Here is a 21,773-nt window from a genome sequence, read left to right on the forward strand (position 1 = left end):
TGTGCAGTTGCATCTTCTCTCAGTTAGCCCTGAGGAAGGGAGAGGGACACTGTGGACATCTGCTGGTTGTGCATCGTCGGCTGTGGCTGGTTTGGGGACAGCAGAGAAGAGAGGGGAAGTATGTATGGCCTTCCATCCCAGGGCTTCCAGAAGCTTTACTGTAGGAGGGATTTGGGAGATGCGGCAGGGGAGTATGGGACTCGTCCTCACCATTGGGGGATGGGATGGGAGGTGGCTCTATGCCAGAATATAAATTAGATGTTCTCTCTTAAAAATTTAGTTATCCGGGGATTGATAGAAGGGAAGATAGGGGCAACATCCTTTGTGGAAGGAAAGCTTAGGAACTAGCATAGGATGTAACCCCTCAGGACTGCAGGCTGCATGAGACCCTTTGAGGAAAGCAGTCTTCATGGGAGCTCACGAATGTGCTAGAATGTACTAGAATGGGCCAGGCTTCCATTTCTCTCTTGAGAAGTTGACTGGAGTCACGGATACACCCGGTTTCTGAGTTAGAATTAGCTGGAGAGGTCGGGAAATCAACCCCATTTCTTTGAGATGTAAACGACCGAGACAAAGGCCAGTGAAGACCTTGACGCATGGAAATCAAGATGATTTTCTCATCTGCCTCATCAAAGGACTTGCCCACTTTCTTCTAGTTGTTTCTCGGCAGTGCCCCCACCCCACCCCTTTATTTCTAGAAGATCTTCCAAGGGAATATAAAGAGCACATAGTCCGCTTCAGTGTGGAAGGGATGGCAGAATTGTCTCAGAGGTTGTTGCAGGAGACAGAGCTGACACAGTAAAGATGATTACATTCAGTGCTGAGAGACAGAAATGTCTCAAGACTGTCCGCAAGACTGACACCCCGGGTTTAATCAGGATGCTGTAAACATTGCATATTGCCTAGACTCTGGATACACATTGGTTTGCATTTCTAGTCACTGGTGCCCTTAAGATGTTGCACTTTTATAAGCCTGGTGTTAGGAACAAAACCAATTATCAACCAGCTATTCTGTGCCGCCTTCTGCTGTCAGTGAAGAACTATGGTTTTGCCCAACTGGTGGGACACTGGTGAGCCTGCAGGAGGCTCATGAATGACGACAAAAGAGAGGAGGCTTCCGGGTCAAGGATGACAGACAGTTCACTGTCCACGGGAATAATAGTACACAAATTCTTAGTCTATTGGTAGCCAGTCTCGTTTATTGATGTTTGTGGTACTCGTGGTCTCTCGCCAGTTTCAGAAATGACTCACAATTTTTAATTGTGCACCGTTTTCAGCAGCATGAGGGACTCTTGAGCAATCCCGCTCTGCTTCACCCAGGATGGGTACCATCCCTTCGTCCAGGGTGACCATGCTGTCTCTACTGCCAACTTGCTAGTCATTTAGCTGACTTGGTTAGTAGGTCAACTGTCATGCTAACCAATTGAGTGTGCTCAGATAACCCCTGTTTTCCTTAATTGTAACCGAAAAGCACCAGACCAGAATTAATGACAATTCAGAGGTGCCAAAGAGAAGCCTTATGTGAAAGCCTGAAAATATGTACGTAGAGAAAACAACAGTCTGTAGAGTGGGTACTGTCTCTTCATCGAGCATCCCTGGGGAGGTCTTGGAATACATTCTCCATAGATAAATCTAGATCACCGTAGCCAGAGTATTGGCGCATCTCCACCATCTCCCCAAGCCCTAGTTCCCCATGGGTAGCACACACCCCCACCCATAGCTAACACATAATTTTTACTTATTAAATGTGTGATGCTGACAGATTTTCTTAGAGAAAGTTGTGGAATTGGTGAGTCTTGTCCCTCAAACTCAAGCTGTCTGGGAGACAGCACCTAAGGCAGGCTCCCACAGCCAACTGGGTCCTGTCCCCTCTGTGGATCCGTCTGAACTTGCCTCCCTCTGTTTCCCAGCCAAATCTTCCCTGGGACATTAATCTCCATGTATTTAACATTTCCTTCCAACCCACATTTCTTCAAAACGCCTAAACAACCTCGGAGTCCAAATACCCATAAGATGACAGACCAACCTCCATTACTTCTCAGGAGAAAGACAACCATGGACAAAAACAGTTGATCTCCATTTGTCCAAGGTTAGAGTAGCTGTTAGAGCCTAATCTGGTGAGTGTGTGCCTGTTTGTGTGTGTGCGTGCGTGTGTTTGTGTGTGTGTGTACGCGCATATGTGTGCACGCATATGTGTAAGCTCATAGTCACCAAATATCTAACATGATTTTCGAAGGCACCTGGAGATTGTTCCTTTTGATAGTACAATCATCAAAATGTCCCGATTATATCACTATCTCCAGGCTCTTGGACAGGAGATGGTTGGACAATGTGTGACTTTGGACTTCCAGTTTCTACCTGAATTTGCCCTTTTCTTACCCTGTACTTCCTTATATTTATTGTTGAAACTTCAGGCACCTTTATTAAAGTGTCTGCTCTCCGACCTGACCCCTCATTCCACAGTCCCAGCCACCAGAGAGCGTAGACTCCAGAAGAGAACAGGGTGTCGGGGACAGAGATCTTCCAAACTTCAGTCTGGGTAAGACACCTGTGTGGGACAGGGAATGAGCAGAGGACTACAGAAAAAGAATAAAAATGGAAAGTTCTAGAATCAGAACCTTGGTCCAAGGGGAACAGAGATGTGCTGCTCTTAAAGCACCCATGTCAAGAGGGCCCAACTGCCCATAACTCCATCTCCAGGGGGTGTCTGGTGCCCTCTTCTGCCCTCCACTGGCACCTGCAGCCACACACCTGCACAGACACGCTCACATACAGATACACACCTGCACAGACACGCTCACATACAGATGCACACCTGCACAGACACGCTCACACACAGATGCACACATACACACCTGCACGGACATGCTCACATACAGATGCACACGTACACACATACACAGACACGCTCACATACAGATGCACACGTACACACATGCACAGACATGCTCACATACAGATGCACACGTACACACCTGCACAGACACACACACACAGATGCACACGTACACACCTGCACAGACACACTCACACACAGATACACACATACACACCTGCACAGACACGCTCACGTACAGATGCACACGTACACACATGCATAGACACGCTCACGTACAGATGCACATGTACACACATGCATAGACATGCTCACATACAGATGCATACGTACACACTCACTTTCTTTGTTGTTTTTGTTTTTTAAGACAGGGTTTCTTTATGTAACACTCTCTGTCCTGAACTATCTCTGTAGACCAGGCTGGACTCAAACTCACAGAGATCTGCCTGCCTCTGCCTCCTAAGTGCTGAGATTAAAGGTGTGCACCAGCACCAACCAGCTACACACAATAAAATCAAATAAAATATAATAAATCCTCATTATCAGATATGTTAGCCTTCATTTTAAAGTCATCCTAGGAAAGTTAAAGTAGAATTTTAATTGAATTCATAATTTTGTTTGCCAAAGGAAAAATCTAAATTTGGGGAGTAGAGAATCAAGACACTATCATAGAGAAGTGCCTGGAAAACCGTAGGCCTTTTTGTGGAGAGGAAATCTATTTCAGACACCACTCATTGTGTCCAGTTCATCCTTTCTCAGCTCCAGCACCACAGTGTGTTCCTCGCAAAGCTCGGGCCGAGGCTGGTCGCCCCTCCCGGCCCTGCTTGATGTCTGGTAGAAGGGGCTTGAATTGTGAGTGTATTCAGGCCTCTGTCGCTGACTGTTTATTCTCATGGGACTGGACAGGTTACCTCCAGAGCTGACTGCTATAAACTGCCCCGTCCCTTGCTGTCCCCCCAACCCTGCTTCCTGGATGCAATCACTTGCCCTTCTTCCTTCTGCCCTGAGTTAAAGCAGCTCAAGGCCCCTGTGAGACGTGCCCACCCAAACTAACTCCCCAGCCTTTAGTGTCCTAAGCCAAGATAAACCCCTTTCTTTGAGGAATAGCCAGGGCTCAGAGTTCTGTTCAAACAGCCCAAAGCCAAGACCCGCTGATTTGGAAGTTCAGTGTAAGGTTTCTAAGGCTGGAGGTGGAAAGATAGCTAGGTCGGTAAAGGACTGCTGCACAGCCAGGAGGACATCAGTACAAGGCAAAGAAAATTGTCAGGCATGGTGACACACACTGTGTAATCCCAGGGCCGGGCAGAGAGGCCTCACTGCCCACCCAGCCTTCACGGTAAGGACCAAGCTGGTGAGACATCTTGTGTTGGGGGGGAGAAGGCTGGACAGCACCTGAGGAAGGACACCCAAGGTTGTCTGTCCTTGGTCCTTCATGTCCTTCACATGCACACAAACACATGCGTACACAACTCCACATGCACACACATGCACACCTACGCAGGCACACAACACCTCTAATGCTAGTTAAGAATTCTACTAAACATACAAGGGGCTTAAGTGCATGAATTACGGGAAAGTGTTGGAGAGACTAGGTAAGTCGTTTGGATGCATAGACCAAGAATACGGGTCTGATAGATGCAGAGTGACTTAAGAATTCTAAGGAAATGACTCCCGAGCAAAAGTGTCTTTCTCACTGGCTTATTATGGGGGCCATAATTAAATTAATTACTCATTGTCTTTGATATGACCTTGTGAGATCCAGAGTCCAGGAAGGGATAAAACAAACCGTCTCATAGTTCCTGTACAGTGTCAAAGTGCTATTTATTGCCAGGAAGCCAGAAGAAAGCAGAGATGGGGCAAAACTGGAGATAAACTATTTTTGGCTTTGTAGTTTTGCCCAGCGTGGACCCTGTAGACAAGTCAAATGTCGTCTCCGTAAGGGGCACCTTCCAAGGTTCTTGGAGCACCCACGAGATCCATTAGAACACGTATGGAGAACAATACTATAGGCCTTGTACTTCAAAACAATGGGGCGGCCTTTTTGGTGCTAGAGAAAATATCTGTGTATAGAGCATCTATCCCACATACACACACGAGAAGAGTGAGTGTGTGTGTGTGTGTGTGTGAGAGAGAGAGAGAGAGAGGGGGGGGGGGAGGGAGGGAGAGAGAGGGAGGGAGAGAGAGAGAGAGTCTATGGGAAAGAGAGAGTGCATATCCCCAGTCCCATGGCACTGATCTGACTATTTGGTGTGGAGATCCTTCCGACTGGACTAGAGCATATTCCTAGCAATCCAGTCACTACGTCTTCCCTTTCTGTCACCAGCATGTTGCTGACATGGAAGCTCACGGTGAGATGACAGGGAAGATGGCCCGCCCTCCTTTCCACATGCTGACTGCTCAGCTTTCCCATCTGATTTTTCCTGGTGACAAAAATCACAGAAGGGCATCTTAATGTCTGCTTACCCACAATCCTCTTCTTAGGAGTCAGCACTGCCTGGGGAGAAAAGCAGGTGGCTTTGTGCGCTTCTGAAGCCTCTTTCTCTTCTCGCTTACTGAGGATGGAGGCCACATAGCCTCCGGACCTTCTTTTTTTGTTTTGTCTGTCTTGTTTTTGTATGCGTAGGAAGGCCAGAAGCAGGTTGGGTGTATGAAGTTGCTGACACTCTGTTTGGGAACCGGTGATGTGTAGGAGGTTCCCAGCGATATAGGCATTTCCCCAGGATCTTTGGGGAGTCTGTACATATCTATCTTCTTGGGGAGTGGCGGGTCCAGCGTGTCTTCACTTCCTGACTTTGAGGAAGTCTTTACTGTAGCTCTAATGATCTGAGATCCTGAATACCAACAGTCCCTTACTTCCTTTCTCCGTAGTCTTGAAGCTCTGGGGTAGATACTGCATTGCACTTTGCATGCATTCTCTCAGTTCTATTGCCTTCATGTCTTCTTATGTGCCGAAAGAAAGGTGACTAGCTATGACCCTCCTTCTCTCTTTCGGGGGTCCCTACTCCTCCAACTGTCCTGGTTGGTGGTTTCCGATATCTTTTTTTGTCCTTGTCCGATGTCTTTTTCTCCTCTAAATGTGATGCCCTGGAAAGGCAGTCCATGGATGCTATGAGAAGCCCAAACTAGAGCCAATATCAAGAAAAACCCACACGTGGCTGCCAGTGCTTCCTTAGCAAGCAACACGTGAATGCCACGTCCATGTTCAGCGTTGGGCCTGTTCTTAGCGCATCTGCTGCTGGCAGTTCTTACCGAACTGAAGAGTTCCTTCTCAGTCTAAAATCAGAACTCATACTCTCTCCAGCCTGTTTTATATCTTTTTTTCAATCTATTTTATTTTTGATGTGTATCAGTGTTCTTTCCATCTGTATGTATGTGGGCCCTATACATGCCTTGTGCCTTGAGAAGTCAGAACATCATTGGCTTCCCTGGAACTGGAGCTGCAGATGGTTGTGGGCACCAGCTGGTGCTGGGAACTGAACCCAGTCCTTCTGCACAACCAACAAGTGCTCTTGACCACCGAGCTATCTCTCCAGCCAGCCCCCCCTTATCTGTTCTTTTCTTTGGGGATTGTATCCCCATCAGCTGCACACAGATGGGAGTGCTGTGTAACTCCAGTGCAAGAGATTGTTACATAGTGGAGGATATCTTTTGGTTCAGTCTCTTTGCCTGCTTAAATATGCATAATCATGTATATCTGCAGGATATAAAGTGGGATTTTCAAATACACATCATAATGATCGGATCAAGGTAACTGGCACCCGTCACCTCCAGGATTGGTCTTTTCTTTTGGAACGCTCAAAACCCTCTCCTGGCTACTTTGGAAACATACAACTAAATGTTGTCAACTATGGTTGCCCTGTTATGCTAAGGAATAGTAGACTTTACTTCTCCTACAAGAATTTTCTTTTTATTGACTTTTTATTTTTATGTGCACCGGTGCTTTGCCTGCATGTGTGTGTGTGTGAGGGTGTCAGATCCCCATAATGGGAGTTAGAGTTGTGAGCTGCCGTGTAGGTCCTAGATTGAACCTGGGTCCTCCGAGAGCAGCCAGTGCTCTTAACTGCAGAGCCATCTCTCCAGCCTCCAAGAATATTTTTTTCTTTTTTTAGGGACTGGAGGTAGAGCCCAGAGGTAGAGTGCTTGCCTAGCACACACGAGGCACTGGATTCATTCATCAGCACTGCAAAACAAACAACATAAAAAGAATCTTAGTTTTTAAATACTATGTTGGGATTTACTCTGTTGTAGAAAAACCCAGCTTAGGCTCTTGATTCTAGGAGAGATAAATTAGAAGTTTCTAGTCTGTGAGATCTTCTGTTTGCTTGAGTTATTGGGGATAATTTCCGTATCAGCAATGGGATATGGTAAGGTATAGTGCCTCAGTCCCCTGGCCAGGAGTTCGGTCACCAGGTCCTAGCTGGATGCTGGCACTGTGTCCAGGAAGGGCTGGCATCTAACTGCGCGTGTCTGTGTGTTACAGTTACCTGGCTGAACAGTGCTGGAATGGCGGCTTCATCTACCTGATCATGCTGCGGCGCTTCAAGCACAAAGCCCACCTGACTTACAATGGCAATGGCGGCAATAGCTCGGAACCCGGAGAGACACCTACCTTGGAGCTGGGTGACCAAACTTCCAAAAAGGGGAAAAGAACAAGAAAGTTTGGGGTCATTTCCAGACCCCCTATCAACAAGGCCCCTGAAGAACCCAAGAGCAGCAGCAGCTGTGATGTGACCGATGACCCCAATTCTGAGTTAGAGAACAGCACAGACCCCGAACTCGGAAACGGCCATGCCTTTGAGCTAGAGAGTGGCCCGCATTCTCTCAAGGATGCGGCTGGACCCCATCTGGAGAGCTCAGAAGGGGACAGAGGGGCAGAACTCAAAATTCCAAATACAGAAGCTCCTCTGGACACCAGCAATGACAAACGCCGTTCCTCAAAGACTGGCAAGACAGACTTCCAGTCAAGTGACTGCCTGGCTCGGGTAAGGTGCAGTTGGAGCCTTGAATCTGATCTCTTTTGTTTTTTTCTCCTTTTTTTCTGAACATACATGCATGCGTGCATGCATACATGCCTGCCTGTCTGTCTGTCCATCTTTTGGTATGTGGTTACATGTGCACATATGAGTACGTGTGAGGAGGCTACACGAACATACACATACATGTACACATAGAACACATGTGGAGGCCACATGTACACATATGAACACATGTGGAGGCTGCGTGTACACACATGTACACATATGAACAAGTGTGTGGGGCTACATGTACATATATGTGCACATATGAACGCGTGTGTGGAGGCTAGAGGACAATGAAAGGTATCAGTCCTCAGGTGCCCTCCACCTTGTGACTTTCAGCAGCCTGAATCTCACCAGACAGGTTAAGCTGAGTGGACGACAAGCCCTGGAATCCACCTAACTCCCATTCTCCAACATGCTACCATGTCCCGATTTTTATATGGATTTCGGGCATTGAAATTGTGTCCTCATGCTTGTAAGGCAAGCGTTTACTGTTATTATATTATATATACTATATAATGTAGTATATGTTATAACAAGCAGTTATTTCCTTGGTCCTAGAATCTGAAGTTTAACATAAATATTGTTGAAATTGCTTTTCAACTTTTTTTAAAAAAAAAAATAGACCTAAGATAGCCTTGTACTTAGAAGGCAACAAACTCATCGAGATAAATGATCAGAGCCTTACCAACAACAGAAGTTCAAGTTGTCTTATCCCACTTAAGGAGCCGGTGAAGTGATCCTAAGTGGAAAATTGAAGCCTTGTGTGCTAACATCTGAGCCTGAGGCCCGGATAAAGCATTGCGCTTCCTGGTTATCCATCACGACTGTCACAGAGAAATTGCTACTTCAAGGCCAAAGATTCCTGGTGGCAGATGATAATGCGAGTGTCCCAGGCTCAGCGTGATACAGGAAGGGCGGCCGGCATGGGGAAGCATCTGCATTTATTTTTAACAGTTCAAAGCCGGCGCTATTTTTATGAGATCATGTTATTACACTGGTAAATTCCAGGGACACACAAGCATCTTACCGAAATCTCATCTGAGTGCATTCTCTGTCACTGCTGAGATCAGTCCTTACAGAAGCGAGAACGGGACTGGGGTGGGTGAACTTCCATCTCAGGTTGTCTCCACGGGGGTCCTTTCTTAGGAGTTACATTTCTGTGGGGCGGACATGCCTGTGACATGAACCCTCTTGGCAGAGGGTGCTATGGAAGCGATAGTTTCCTGAGTAGGTGCTGACTGGCTGCTCTGACTGGGAAAACACCTGGGGGGGGGGTGAAAGACGTGGAAAAGAGGTGTGGAAGAGTTGTGTTTAGGTGCTGAGGAAACGAGCCCTGGGAGCAAATGGGATTCATATGGCTGTTTGGTGCAGTTACTTCTATAGTTTTGTTATGATTCTGCACGAGATTAGACCTTAGCAGGTGGGTCCAAACCACCAAACACGCCATGCACACAGTTTACGTAGGGAATTTTATTGGGGGAAGGGAAGGAAATGAGGAAAGAGAAAGGGAAGGGGGAGAGAGAGACAGAAAAATGCAGAGAAAGAGAGGAAGAGAAGGAACAGAGAAAAGTAGGCAGAGTTCTGCCTTTTAAAGGGACAGGGTACTGCCTGCCCTGCATGTGGGGTGACTGCCAGGTCCCCCAGGGGGCGGGGCCAGGCGTGCCTGGATGCTAAGGCAGGATTCAGAACAAATGACCACTCTCTCATCCACAGAAAGCCTTGGACAGAGGCAGCATTCCCTGTGGCCGGATGGAGGAACAGATGAGAAAAAACCGTCAATGCTTCTGTTCATTTTATGGGGCTCCCCTAAGAGGTCTAGAGATTAAACAAGAATATAAAATATGCCACCCCAGCACTAAGAGCACTAGTGTTCTGGATGCTCTCACTCAATGGTCTTTTCCCCCATGGGGATTAGACTGTGTCTCCACAGAGTGCCAATGATGAAAACTTCCAGGTGGATCGTGTTGGCTTCCTGGATCGTTTCAAGGGTCTGGGTGCCAAAGGAGGTTGAATTTCAGTCTTTTAAAAAAAATGGTTTTAATGTCCTGGACAGGATGGGAATAATTGGGGATGATTTGTAAAGAAGAAAAATGAAAAAAAAAAAACACCAAACTTATAGAAAATCTCCCATCCCCACTCACTTTAATTGAGAGAGAGAGAGAGAGAGAGAGAGAGAGAGATTAAATTGAATTTCTGGATTAGACTGTGAAGACTCCGTATGCCACAGTCTCTCTTGCCTGCTTTTGGAGCTCAAGGTAAAATGACCCAGAAGGTTTAAAGACTTAAAAAAAAAAAATCTTTTCAAAATGCAAATTCTAGCCGGGCGATGGTGGCGCACGCCTTTAATCCCAGCACTCAGGAGGCAGAGGAAGGTGGATCTCTGTGAGTTCGAGACCAGCCTGGTCTACAAGAGCTAGCTCCAGGACAGGCTCTAAAACTGCAGAGAAACCCTGTCTCGAAAAACCTAAATAAATAAATAAATAAATAAATAAACAAACAAACAAACACGCAAACTCAAAATGCAAATTCTAATCTATTACTATTAGGAACATTTTTTAAAATTACATTTTGCACATTTTTATTTGCGGTGGGAGCTATGCCTGCCACTACGCACGGTCAAGGACAGAGGGCAGTTTCAAGGAGATAGTTCGTTCCTCCCACCATGTCGTGGTCCAGGCCTGAACTCAGGTTGTCAGTGCCTTTACCCACTGCACCATCATCCCCTCAGCCATATGGGACAATTGTTCAAAGCCACATTTTTTTTCTAGAAGGAAAGATCTGTCATCTGCAATTGGGGATTTTTCTACGGTTTCATAATGCACAGACTGACAGTTGACTCCGGTCAGACTGTGGACGTTGGAAAGTGAGAATGGGCTTCAGGGATTTTGCTACCACCCACCAACCCAGAAGTTTCTTTGCTGGAGCATTTGCTGATGAGTTCTTTACTCAAAGCTCCCCGAATCCACATCAGCAACCCTTGGCACATAGCCCTTCGTGAAGACTGACTGGGTTCTTGGGCTGCAGCGAGTGGGTTTTTTATTTTTCCTCCAGCACAGTTGAGACCAAGGTCATGCTAAAATGGAATTTCCAGAAAATAGCTACTTACCTCTTAAGTCTTTGGGGAGGGGAATTCCATTCCGTCTTGAATAATAGGAGCGTTGACATGTCAGTGTAATTCCGTTTCTGCTTTACTAATGATTTAATACATCCATGGAGACTTAATAAGTTACAGGAAAGGCCTACAGTGCCCGGTCAGACCATTTTGTTTGGCAGGTTCTTCTTTTTTATAGACTTATTTATTCTAAGAAAATACTACATTAAAATAAATCCCAAGTCATTGCTTTCCCACTCTGTGCTCTCTTAGCAGAGCAATAGGAAATTCATTTCCTTTTAACAATTTTGTTTTGCTTTTGGAAACAGGACTTGTTACCCACCTCTGGGTAGCCTGGTACTACATAGCTCAGGCTGGCCATGAACTCCTAAGACCTGCCTCAGCATCTCCAGTGCTGAGGTGACAGGGACCCACCATGCCCTGCTGCAAATACTTTCCTTTTAAAACAAAAGATATTTTCATGTGTATCTGTGTGAGCCTGTGTGAGTTGTATATCACGTGCATGCAGGAGCCCTCAGAGGCCGGAAGAGGGTGTTGAGATCCCCTGTAGCTATGTGGGTGCCAGGAACCAAACCCAGTTTCTTTGTAAGAGCACTAAGCATCCTTAACTGCTCAGTCACTTCTCCAGCAACCAAATATTTTATTTTAAAAATTGATATGATTATACCGGGCAGTGGTGGCTCACTCCTTTAATCCCAGCATTCGGGAGGCAGAGGTGGGTGGATCTTCGAGTTTGAGGCCAGCCTGATCTACAGAGCAAGTTGCAGGACAGTCAAGGCTACACAACAAAACTGTCTCAAAAAAAAAAAACAAACAAATACATAAATACTAAAATTGGTATGTTTATATAAAATTGTAACTCAAATAATACATATATAAACAGATTATTCTTTTTAAAATGAAAACCTTGGGCCTGTCTTCTAAAATACAAGAATACCCAAGTACAAATAAGTTCAGGATAACTTTACAGAGCCACGCCATTCAAGAAGATAGTTGCCTATGTCTGTTTACCTAGAATGGGTCTTTGTAAAATGCAAAAATGCATACATCCAGAGGCAGGGAGATGGAAATTCTCCCAGGCCAGCCAGTTTGCCCATGACTATTGTGAGTGTCTGTGGGCACAGTGAGTTATAATGTGTGACCCCAGTAATCATTATTTACTCTATACAGTGTCAGCCCTTCTCCTTTAATGTGGGAGCTCAGGCAGGTGCCCCAGAGTTGCATCTGCAGGAAAGGGTGGGCCATCACCCATATGGCCACTGATGTGCACTGACCAAGGACAGCCTAAAGAAGATCCTCTTAGGGAGCCCCCAGTATCACTGGGGAGCCTGTTATCCTTTTGTAGTCCTCTCTCAAAAGCCCCGGTCTGAATCTTCTCCTTTCTCCTCCTCCTACTTTACACCAACTGCCTGCAGTATGACCCCAGAGCAGATATTTCAGCTTCTGCCTGAGATTCAATGCAAGCCTTTCCTGAACCATGAGATCCACCCCAGCGTTCCAGTCTGGCTTGGTCTGAACCAAGCTCAGGTGACGGCTTGTTCTGATTTGTTTGGGACGTCCCTGTTGGTCACTGAACAGACTAGGGAAGCCCTCTTGGTAAAGTCTACTGAGATGCTGCCCTCCCTCCCTTCCACCATGTCCACCCCGTTGCCAAGTCCTGTCAGCACTGGTTTCCTTGACGTCCTCACAGCCCAGCTACTTTATATCCCCACTGCCAGGGCTCATGAGTTCTGGAGGTGTCAAATGTCGTCTCCTACATACGACCCCTCGGCCACTCTCCTCCCAGTCACCCACTGTATGCTTGAGAGACCTTTCTGAAGAGAAAACCAAGTTGCTCATTATCACACGTGTGCATGTATACACCTACACATGAGATATATAGTTAAGCCCTTTGGGTGAGTTCATAGCAATGTCCAAATATATACATATATCATTCAAGGCTCTTATTCTCTGATTCCATACTTAACTTTATGCCTCAGACTCGTTGTTTTTGTGAGCATGTATGTATATGTATATATATAACTAGATTTTATAATATAATTATATATTATATTACATATACTATAACATACATTATAATAGCTCATGTGTTATAATATATTAATTATATTTATATATTATAAAATATATGATACAATATAACATTGCATTATTAACATTGTGTTATATGGATACATAAAATATAATGTATAAATATATATGACATATATTTACTGGATTTTAAAAAATATGATAAAGGATTTACATATATATAGCCAACTGAAGAAGTGAGGTCCAATGTTCCACCCCCCAACACAAGAGTTTCTGTTCCGGTGGGAGCAGGCGCACCTAGTCCTAGGGCATGGACGCAAGCATTCCCCAAGCCAGAGACACTTCAAGGCCCACACACAAGATCTTCACCTTGCACAGAGGCTTCACCTTGAAAGTGTGCATCTTTGTCGACTCAAGCTTCCAACCCTCCCTAGAGGATGGGTGTGACTGGAAATTCCAAGCTCCTGGCCCCGCAGTTTTCCTAGGGCCAGGCCTGTGCCAGAACTATCCAGGGCTTCTTAGTGCGCCTTGCCACCACCAGTCTGGCTAGGATTTTCAATGGAGGTGTTGGCTTTCAAGCCATTATAGATGCTGTACTCTGCCAGATGTCTCTTCCTCCTTCCTCTGGCTCTTAGTTTCCACCTTCCTGGGACATCAAGCATCCACATGCATCCCTGCAAGAGACCTCTGTGGCCTTCTGGCAACCTGCTTTTCATCAGACCACTTCACCCTGGGCTCCTGCATTGTCCCACCGCCTGCCCATTGGCACATGACAATTCACCATATCCCAGTGACTGTTTAGGTTGTGGTATCCCCATGTTTCTATTTACTTCTGAAGGATGGAGAGTTATATGTCTTCCTGTCTCCAGTTCTAGCTCAGGGCCTTGTACACAAAGTGCTCTGTATATCCTGATGTAAGGGGAGGCCGCTCGTTCATTCCTGGCCATCCAGACCCAAATAATCACACAGAAGCTATATAAATTACAACACTATTTGGCCCATGTCTCAGGCATATTTCTAGCTAGCTCTTACATCTTAAATTAACCCATTTATATTTTATATTTTACCACAAAGGTCATGGTTTGTTGTTATCTCTTACTTCTTGGGCAGCTACATGGCATTTGCCTCCTTTGGCAACTACATTGCATCTTCTTGACTCTGCCTACTCTCTATATATAACTCTGTTCAGATTTCCTGCCTGGCTTTGCTCTGCTAAGTCATTGGCTGAAACCAATGGTAATAAAACATATTCATAGCATACAGAGGGGAATCCCACATCATTCTTGTTAAAGAAGATGCCCAGGGACACCAAGATAAGATGGAACCATGGTTTCTAGCCCCAGTTCCACATCTCTGTGACCTCCAAAGCTTCCTTGGCTTTTCTCTGGGCTGTTTTCTTGCCTTTACGCTGAACACTGTGGTCTGATGACTAAGGGACTTTAAGCCCTGACACTGTGATCACACATTTTTTATTTCTTACTGATCATCCTAAATAAGAAGGGGATAAACAAATGGTCTCAGAATAGGTTTGCAGTGCGGGCCAAGACATTAACTGCAGTGAAATTCTGTTTCGATGATGTGTCTTCTCACATTTGGGGCAAAGATGCTGTTGTAAAAGGCTATTTTGGCTTCCAGTAGAAATGAGGCCATTTAAATGCTGCATGGGAGCTCTCTAATGTGTCGCCCTGTTTTAGTAAATAATCCCCATGCTGGCTTCAGCGAAAGCACGGCATGTGTGAACTCACACAGTAGTCGTGGGTCACAGGAAAGGCTAGCGCTCTGACATTAGGACAGAAGTCCACAGCAGCCTGTTTTTCATTGTTTGGCTTTTTTCTCCATGAACTCAGAGCATCATTGCCCTTTAAGTCATTGTAATAGAAAACTAATAGCCAAGCCATCTGTCTAGACAGGGCCTGTCTTGGAATTCAGTTGTCTCTACAGCTAGGTCTGTGTCCACGTGCTGATTATTGGCAAACACACAGGTCTCCCTTCTGGAAGAACCTCTTAATGTTTATCTTGGTGGTGCCCAGAGAACCATAGGATTGTGGATAAGCACTCTAGATGGTTAATTCCTCTACACTTATGGAATATTCTGTTCTAGTTGCTAGCAATTCCATTTGGTAAGTAAGCTAAACCAGATTTCCGTCTCAGTGGCATTTATAGTGTAGAAGGAGCTATAAGCAATAAAGATATGTATAGAATACCAGATAATGACAAGTACCATTAGTCAACTAAACCAAGGGGAAGAGGGAGATGGTAGGGCCTGTCACCCACTGGGATAGTTGATATCAGGTGTCGCAAAGACAAGCTCCCTGAAGACAAGCTCCCTGAAGAGGTGGTATGTGAGCTGAGGTGTATCATGGAAAAACAGCCTACAAGAAGGTCTCAGAAGAATCAGCAAAAGCAGCTGCCAACAGCAGGGGCAATAGGATATTCCAGGAATGCGAAAGGGCCCTAGGAGAGGACCCAGGTTAGACCGGGCTAGCTTATAAAGGTGTTCTGTACAATCCAGAGGATGATCTATGATGACCACAGTCCTTTTCACTGAGCAAGCTGATAAAGCATATAGCCAGCCCGAGTCAAAGAGCACATAGCAAATTAGATAGAGAGCTAACAAAACATCATTAAACTGTGAACTCGGAACATCCAGCAAAAATCAGATGGAGAAGCCCCTTTAAAGCAGCCAGCTGGAGTTCCCAATAGAGAGAATGCCAAGGAGATTATTGGCCCCTCCAGTGAGACTTCCAAGAACAAGAATAAATGGCAACATATAGAGATAACGCCATCAAATCTGGAGTTCACAGTGTCCAGCAGAAACTGACTAGGGACATTGAGACCCTTGGCTGGGGTCTTGACTGAACTTTCTCTTCATGATGGAGCTTCTAATGGCTGACCTTCCAGCTTCCCCTTCCTACTGTAGGCAATTATACCCCATGGGTAGACAACATAAATGTTTTCTTTGGAATTGGTTCATCTTCTAGCTATCCTCAAGGACACAGTTTTCACCCTTGTGCTGTTTTGCCTTCCCGGTTATGGCGTTAGGGTAGTCATCCCATCCCCAGACAAGGTACCATAGAAGACACTCTGAGACGAACTTGGCTCTGAAATAGGGTGGTACAAGCCCCCTTCAAGAACAAGCTCCTCAACAGGCTCAAACAACCCATGACAGTTTACCAATGTAAAGTGCCCTATGGAAGGTGGGTGCCCAACACAGTGTTGTTCCCACAACAGGGACTTGTTCCCAGGCCATGGCTAGGTTAAGCCCTGGAGGAGTATGAGCAGGGAGTATCATGACCTGGATCCCTGCAGAACAGATTGGTAAATGAAGAGACTTGAGGCAGGCTTGTCACTCCAACCAGAGACACTGGTGGCTTTGGGAAGAGGTGGGGGATGTGAGAAGGTAGGTATGGGATCTATTTTGGAAGTAGGGCCCTACAGATCTCTCATGCGGTTCGGATGTGGGAAATGATGAAGATCACACATGGAGTTGGTGCTGACATGTCCTCTGCATCTCAGGCAGATGGATGGCCCTTTCCTCCTGAGCCAGGAAATCTAGGCGTAGGAGGGGAGGAGTCTGGCTTTGACCCTGCTGAGGTCTGAATTGGATACCAGAGTGCAGCTGTAAGCAAGGAGTTGGAAATAGTGTGATGTTTGTTTAAGGGAGCCTGTCCTGGAACTAGATCTGTAGACCAGGATGACCTCGAACTCACAGAGATCCACCTGCCCTCTGCCTCCTGAGTGCTGGGATTAAAGGCATGCACCACCACCACCTGGCAAAGAAGTCTGGTTTTATCTAGACTAGTTGAAGTGGTTTATAACTTGTGAAGCATTTATGTATGTGTGTGTGTGTGTGTGTGTGTGTGTAGGCAGGCACTTGTGCCACACTATGCATGTGGAGGTCAGATGACCACTTCTGGGGAGGGAGTCCTTGCCTCCTCGTTGCTTTGAGGCGGGGTTTCTCTTGTCTCTGCACTGACTACTTCAGGTTGACTGGCACATGAGCCTCCAGCTGAGTCTCCTACTTCTGCCTCTCACCTCACCCCAAGAGTCCTGGAATTGCACATGCATGCCTCCATGTCTGGTTTCTTAAACATGGGTTCCAGGGATCCAACACTGGGCTTACGTAGCAAGCCCTTTCACCTGCTGGGCCACCCCTGACCCTCTGGTGTGTTTTCATCTAGCTGTGTGTGTTGGGTTCAGGAGCTTATAGAGCACATGAGTGTTCTTCATAAAACTGTCAGAGAACATATTTAGGCCCCTATTCAATCTCTGTGGACACAGATTCATATGCTTGTTTTTTTTTAAAACATGGGTCCTACCTTTTAAAGCATTTTAAAATGAGGAACAAGTCTAGTATCATCCGTTCTGTGAACCATACCTACATAATTCTCCTAATGCAAGGACAAGATAGGAAAAAGATGTGAACTAATAATGGGTAGATACATATTTTTACTACTCTGGGCTAAAGCCAAATGCGTTTTCTTCTGAGTTCATTACTCCAGTAATGGGCCCCATTGCTTTGAAAGGAGAGCCACAGATTGCCTTGGCTGGGGGAGAAGGAACAGTGTCTGCTAGAACTTGAGGGTGGGGAGTGGGGGAAGGAAAGCCACTGTTTACTCTAGAGCCCAGGGAGGCCACCAAGAGGGCTGTTTGGATGTTGGCCTGGGAGACACAGCTGACCAGCATAGAAGCTGACCAGCGCCTCCTGAATCAGTTCTTCCCAACGATGTGTGCTAGGACATGGGGCCTCCTGTGTTGGAGCTATTGCAAGCTGCTACCTTGGCAGTTGCTCTGGTTCCCCAGGATGACTTTTGGAAACAGTGGGGCTGTGAGAGAGGTGGAGGCCAAAGAGAGTGTTTCTGAATGGAGAAGAGGAAGGTGTTCCAGAGGTCAGAGGCAGCAAACCAAAACTGTGACATTCAGAGCAAGGCGATTGGATGGGACGGGGCCCGTTGACAAGTTCATGAACTACGGTGGTAAGCCGGTGACTTCTGAAGTTGCATTTGGCCAGACAGGCTGCATTTGCCTGTGGTCAGCGGATGGAGGACACAGCTGGCACCACCGCACTGCTGGAATGGCGGCGCCCCACCGAGCAGCACCGTACACAAGTGCAGGGCCCACCAGGTCTCTGCCCTGCTGCACATCAGTGGGTGTTCAACGTCTGGGTCTTTTACTATTCATGCAGTCTCTTTTCAGTTTCTGACAGTGTGTATTTCAGGTTTTCTGAATGCTTCACATTCTTTCTGTTTTGTAAGCAGCTCTCGTGGGCAGGTTGCCTGCTTCCTGGGGGGAGAGGGGGGTGAGAGCTTTGTTTGTACAGGATCCTAGTGGTTCCACGGAACTCCTTCGTGATGGATTACAAAGGCAGATGCTGGGGAGTGTGCTGTGACTCATGACATAACACTAGTGCTGGTGATGATGATGATGATAGTAATGATGATGATAATAATAATAATAATAATAAAAATACAGAGCTGAGCCTAAACTTTAAGAAATGCTTTTAAAGGTGTTAATAGTCTAGAGAGATTGTGCAGTGGTTAAGAGGACCATAGTTCAGTTTCCAGAACCCACATCAGGCAGTTTACAACAGCCTGGCACTCAGTCCAGGGGGGTTGATGCCTTCTTCTGGTCTCTGTGGGCACTCACATACATGTACACACAGACACACACACACAGACTTTGAACCTTTTTTAAGATTTTATGATTTAATTTCTCTGAACATTGCAGTCTCTCAAAGAATGTAAACATTTTGTAGGAAGCATGTTCACACCTTTAGCATGAAGCAGGAATTCCAGCGGAGAATAAACCAAAGCTAAAAAGCTCCAAGCAACAAGAGGGCTTAAGGTATCAGCCTTGGATAAAGGACAGATTTTGATACGGGTTCAAGCACGCTGTCATGATTAAGTAGCATGCAAATCAATGCTGTCAACTGCCCTGTTGACGAACATTCAGTATTAAATTCATGAATTTTCTGCCTGGGTTTCTCATGTATGTGTTTTAAAGAAGTGTAAGCTTCAGTTTTATTTGTTCTTACAGGGTTGGTTGTTTTTACATGATTGGTTAAGTGATTCTGATCTGAACATCAAAAATCCAAAATACTCTTAAAATCCAAAAGCTACTGCGACACCATAAGTGAGCAGTTTCACCTTGTGATCTTTGTGTGATGGGTCACACAGTCAAGATGACAAGTCTTACCAAAAATATGAAATGATATTACCTTTAGTCTACACAAGGTATTTATGAAGCAAAGGAATTTCGTGTTTAACTTTGGACTCCAACCCCAAATGTCTCATTATGCATGTGTAAATATTCCAAAATGCAAAGCAGTCTGAAGGCCTTTTGGTCCCACGCATCTCTGATGAGGGATGGACACCAAGGAGTTTAGGGTTCCCTGCCAACATCTGTCATGCATCTGTCTGCTCAGTCTTACCAGTTTCCATGGATGTTTCATTGAACACCGAATGACAAACCTTGAAAAATTAATAATGACTCTCACCTTAGAGGCAAGGAAAGTTATTTACGTATTGGGTGGCAGGGAATCCTGCAAACTACTTGAGGTTTCCTGGTACCCAAGTCTGAGCTGAGCTCTTGCCCTCCCACCTTCCTGCACATCTTGGCAGCTGTACAGAAGTAAAAGGACCGCAGAGTAAACCATTGTTTGTAGACACGGTGGCACCTGCGTCCTAAGTGGAAGATGTGTTACCCACAGGACACCTGATGGGGGATGTATAATGTCAGAGCCAGTAAGTGGGATGGCTACTTAACCAGTTCACTGAAATTAAAGATTCGATACGTGGCTGCCACCACACATTTTCAAACACTCCATGGTCACATATGGACCATGACTCCCTACAGAAAGACACGGACAGAACATTTTTATTATTCTAGAAAGTTCTATGGGACAGCACTGACAGCCAGACTTTTTGGGTGAGCCAGCGGAGGCCTTTTCTTCTGAGCTGACTTGTGCTGTCTGGTGGCAAGCGATAGGTGCTTGGCCCGATGTGACAGGGCCACTTCCCATGTCAGGGCTGTGTGTCTGTCAACGTCCTTCACACATGCTCCCTTTTTCTTCCAAGGAGGAAGTTGGCCGGATATGGAAGATGGAGCTGCTCAAAGAATCAGATGGGCTGGGAATTCAGGTTAGTGGAGGCCGAGGATCAAAGCGCTCACCTCACGCTATCGTTGTCACCCAAGTGAAGGAAGGAGGTGCCGCTCACAGGTGACTAGATAACTCTCCCCCATCCCTCTGCCTCTCTCCTCCCTCCTCCCCCTTCCCTCCGGTGCCCGGTGCTTGTGCCTTTCGCTTGATCGCTTGATCAAAGCTCTGGTAATTACAGTTCGCAAACATACGTGGGAGCTCAGGAGGGAAACAGACAAGAGCGGCTCTAACAGAACACATCTCTGAGCATAGGAAGCGGCTCGTTAGGGAGGGTGCTTCAGGATATTTTAAACCGTGGAGCAGATTTGGTTTCTCTGCACTCCCTTTTAGATTACTTGCTCAGCCTAACCCTTGGAACGCTGGCAGTCACTGTGGTAACATGTGGTGATTTATCAAGAAAATGCCACTGAAGTCCCATGAGTCTATGACTGATGACTCAGGAAAGTGGTACTGGCTCAAAATGTGGCCACCATGCAAATGTTCCAGATCTGTCAGAGTTTCTCTCTCTCTCTCTCTCTCCTCTCCTCTCCTCTCTCCTCTCTCTCTCTCCTCCTCTCTCCTCTCTCTCTCTCTCTCTCTCTCTCTCTCTCACACACACACACACACACACACGTCTTGCACTCACATGTCTCTATTGCACACGAGGAAGGGGAAAGAGAAATGTGAATCTTCCACATGTAACTTAAAAGGTCCTTAAAAGTGTGTTTTTTTTTTTTAATCTGAACAAATTGTGTGCCGTATGAGAGGAACGATATTTAGCTGGAGCGCATATGAAAACCGTTATCTGAGTGTGAGGACCATAGTCATCCTCAAATGTCAAGCATGGTCTTTGCCCTGCTATGGCTTCCATTCGTGTGGGGGATCTACTGTTTACAAGGCATGGTAGGGTCTGGACATAGGTTGCCATGCCTACGCGGGTATACGGTAAGAAAACAAAAAGAATTGTGCTAATAGGAAGGTGATTACTGTCTTTTATCTAGTCTGGGATTTCTTCAGGCAAGCTAGCCGGATTCTAAGAGGGACATGACAGGTCAGAGCCGTATCAGCGTTCCCAAGACTGAGAGGGGAACTCTGTCTCGAGGTATAGTTGAAGGACCTAGAGTTATACAGACTGAATCACAGAAAACCAGCAGGCTGCTTCTTGCTCTTCAGCCTCACATAGCAGGATGCTAAAAACTCCTCTAGCTGCCGATTCGCTACCACTGTCAGTTATCCAAGTGACAGTGTTATTAAGAGATTAGGACCTCGGATGGTCTTAACCCAGATGAGCATCATTAAACTCCCTGAACGGCGTTCCTGATATACCATAAGGAACTCTTAGCAGCTCGCTGTTTTCCCATTAATGCTATGTCTGGTTGATCTGGCAGGTTGACAATTGGGAAATTCCTGTGCTCAGAGAGAAGCTTTCTGTGGGAGACGCTCTTGTCGCTTTCCCCTCCGGGCTATGGCTAAATCAGTCCCATTGCTTCCTTTTCCCTCTTAGCCTGGAGTGGTGTGTGTCTCTTCTCTGCTGTATTTGACGCATTAGTGGGGCTTTCTAATTAGTAACAGGAGAGGAGAGAAATGGAATTAAAGGGCAGGATAAGGAGAGGAATGGGCTGGGACGTTTTGGTG

The 21,773-nt window shown here is 46.1% G+C and overlaps 1 protein-coding gene across 1 annotated transcript in view; it reads left to right on the forward strand.

Moving 5' to 3' along the window:
* Positions 1–4,397: 4,397 nt before the first annotated feature.
* Pdzd2 (PDZ domain containing 2) overlaps positions 4,398–21,773 on the forward strand; it is a 101,746-nt gene continuing 84,370 nt past the window's right edge. Inside the window, exons 1-4 of the mRNA XM_042054674.1 lie at positions 4,398–4,428; positions 5,460–5,514; positions 7,317–7,818; positions 20,077–20,219. Of these exons, the coding sequence (XP_041910608.1) occupies positions 4,398–4,428; positions 5,460–5,514; positions 7,317–7,818; positions 20,077–20,219 (731 nt within the window). The remainder of the gene's footprint in view (positions 4,429–5,459; positions 5,515–7,316; positions 7,819–20,076; positions 20,220–21,773) is intronic.

Source organism: Arvicola amphibius, chromosome 3, assembly GCF_903992535.2.
Source record: "Arvicola amphibius chromosome 3, mArvAmp1.2, whole genome shotgun sequence".
Taxonomy (NCBI): Eukaryota; Metazoa; Chordata; class Mammalia; order Rodentia; family Cricetidae; genus Arvicola; species Arvicola amphibius.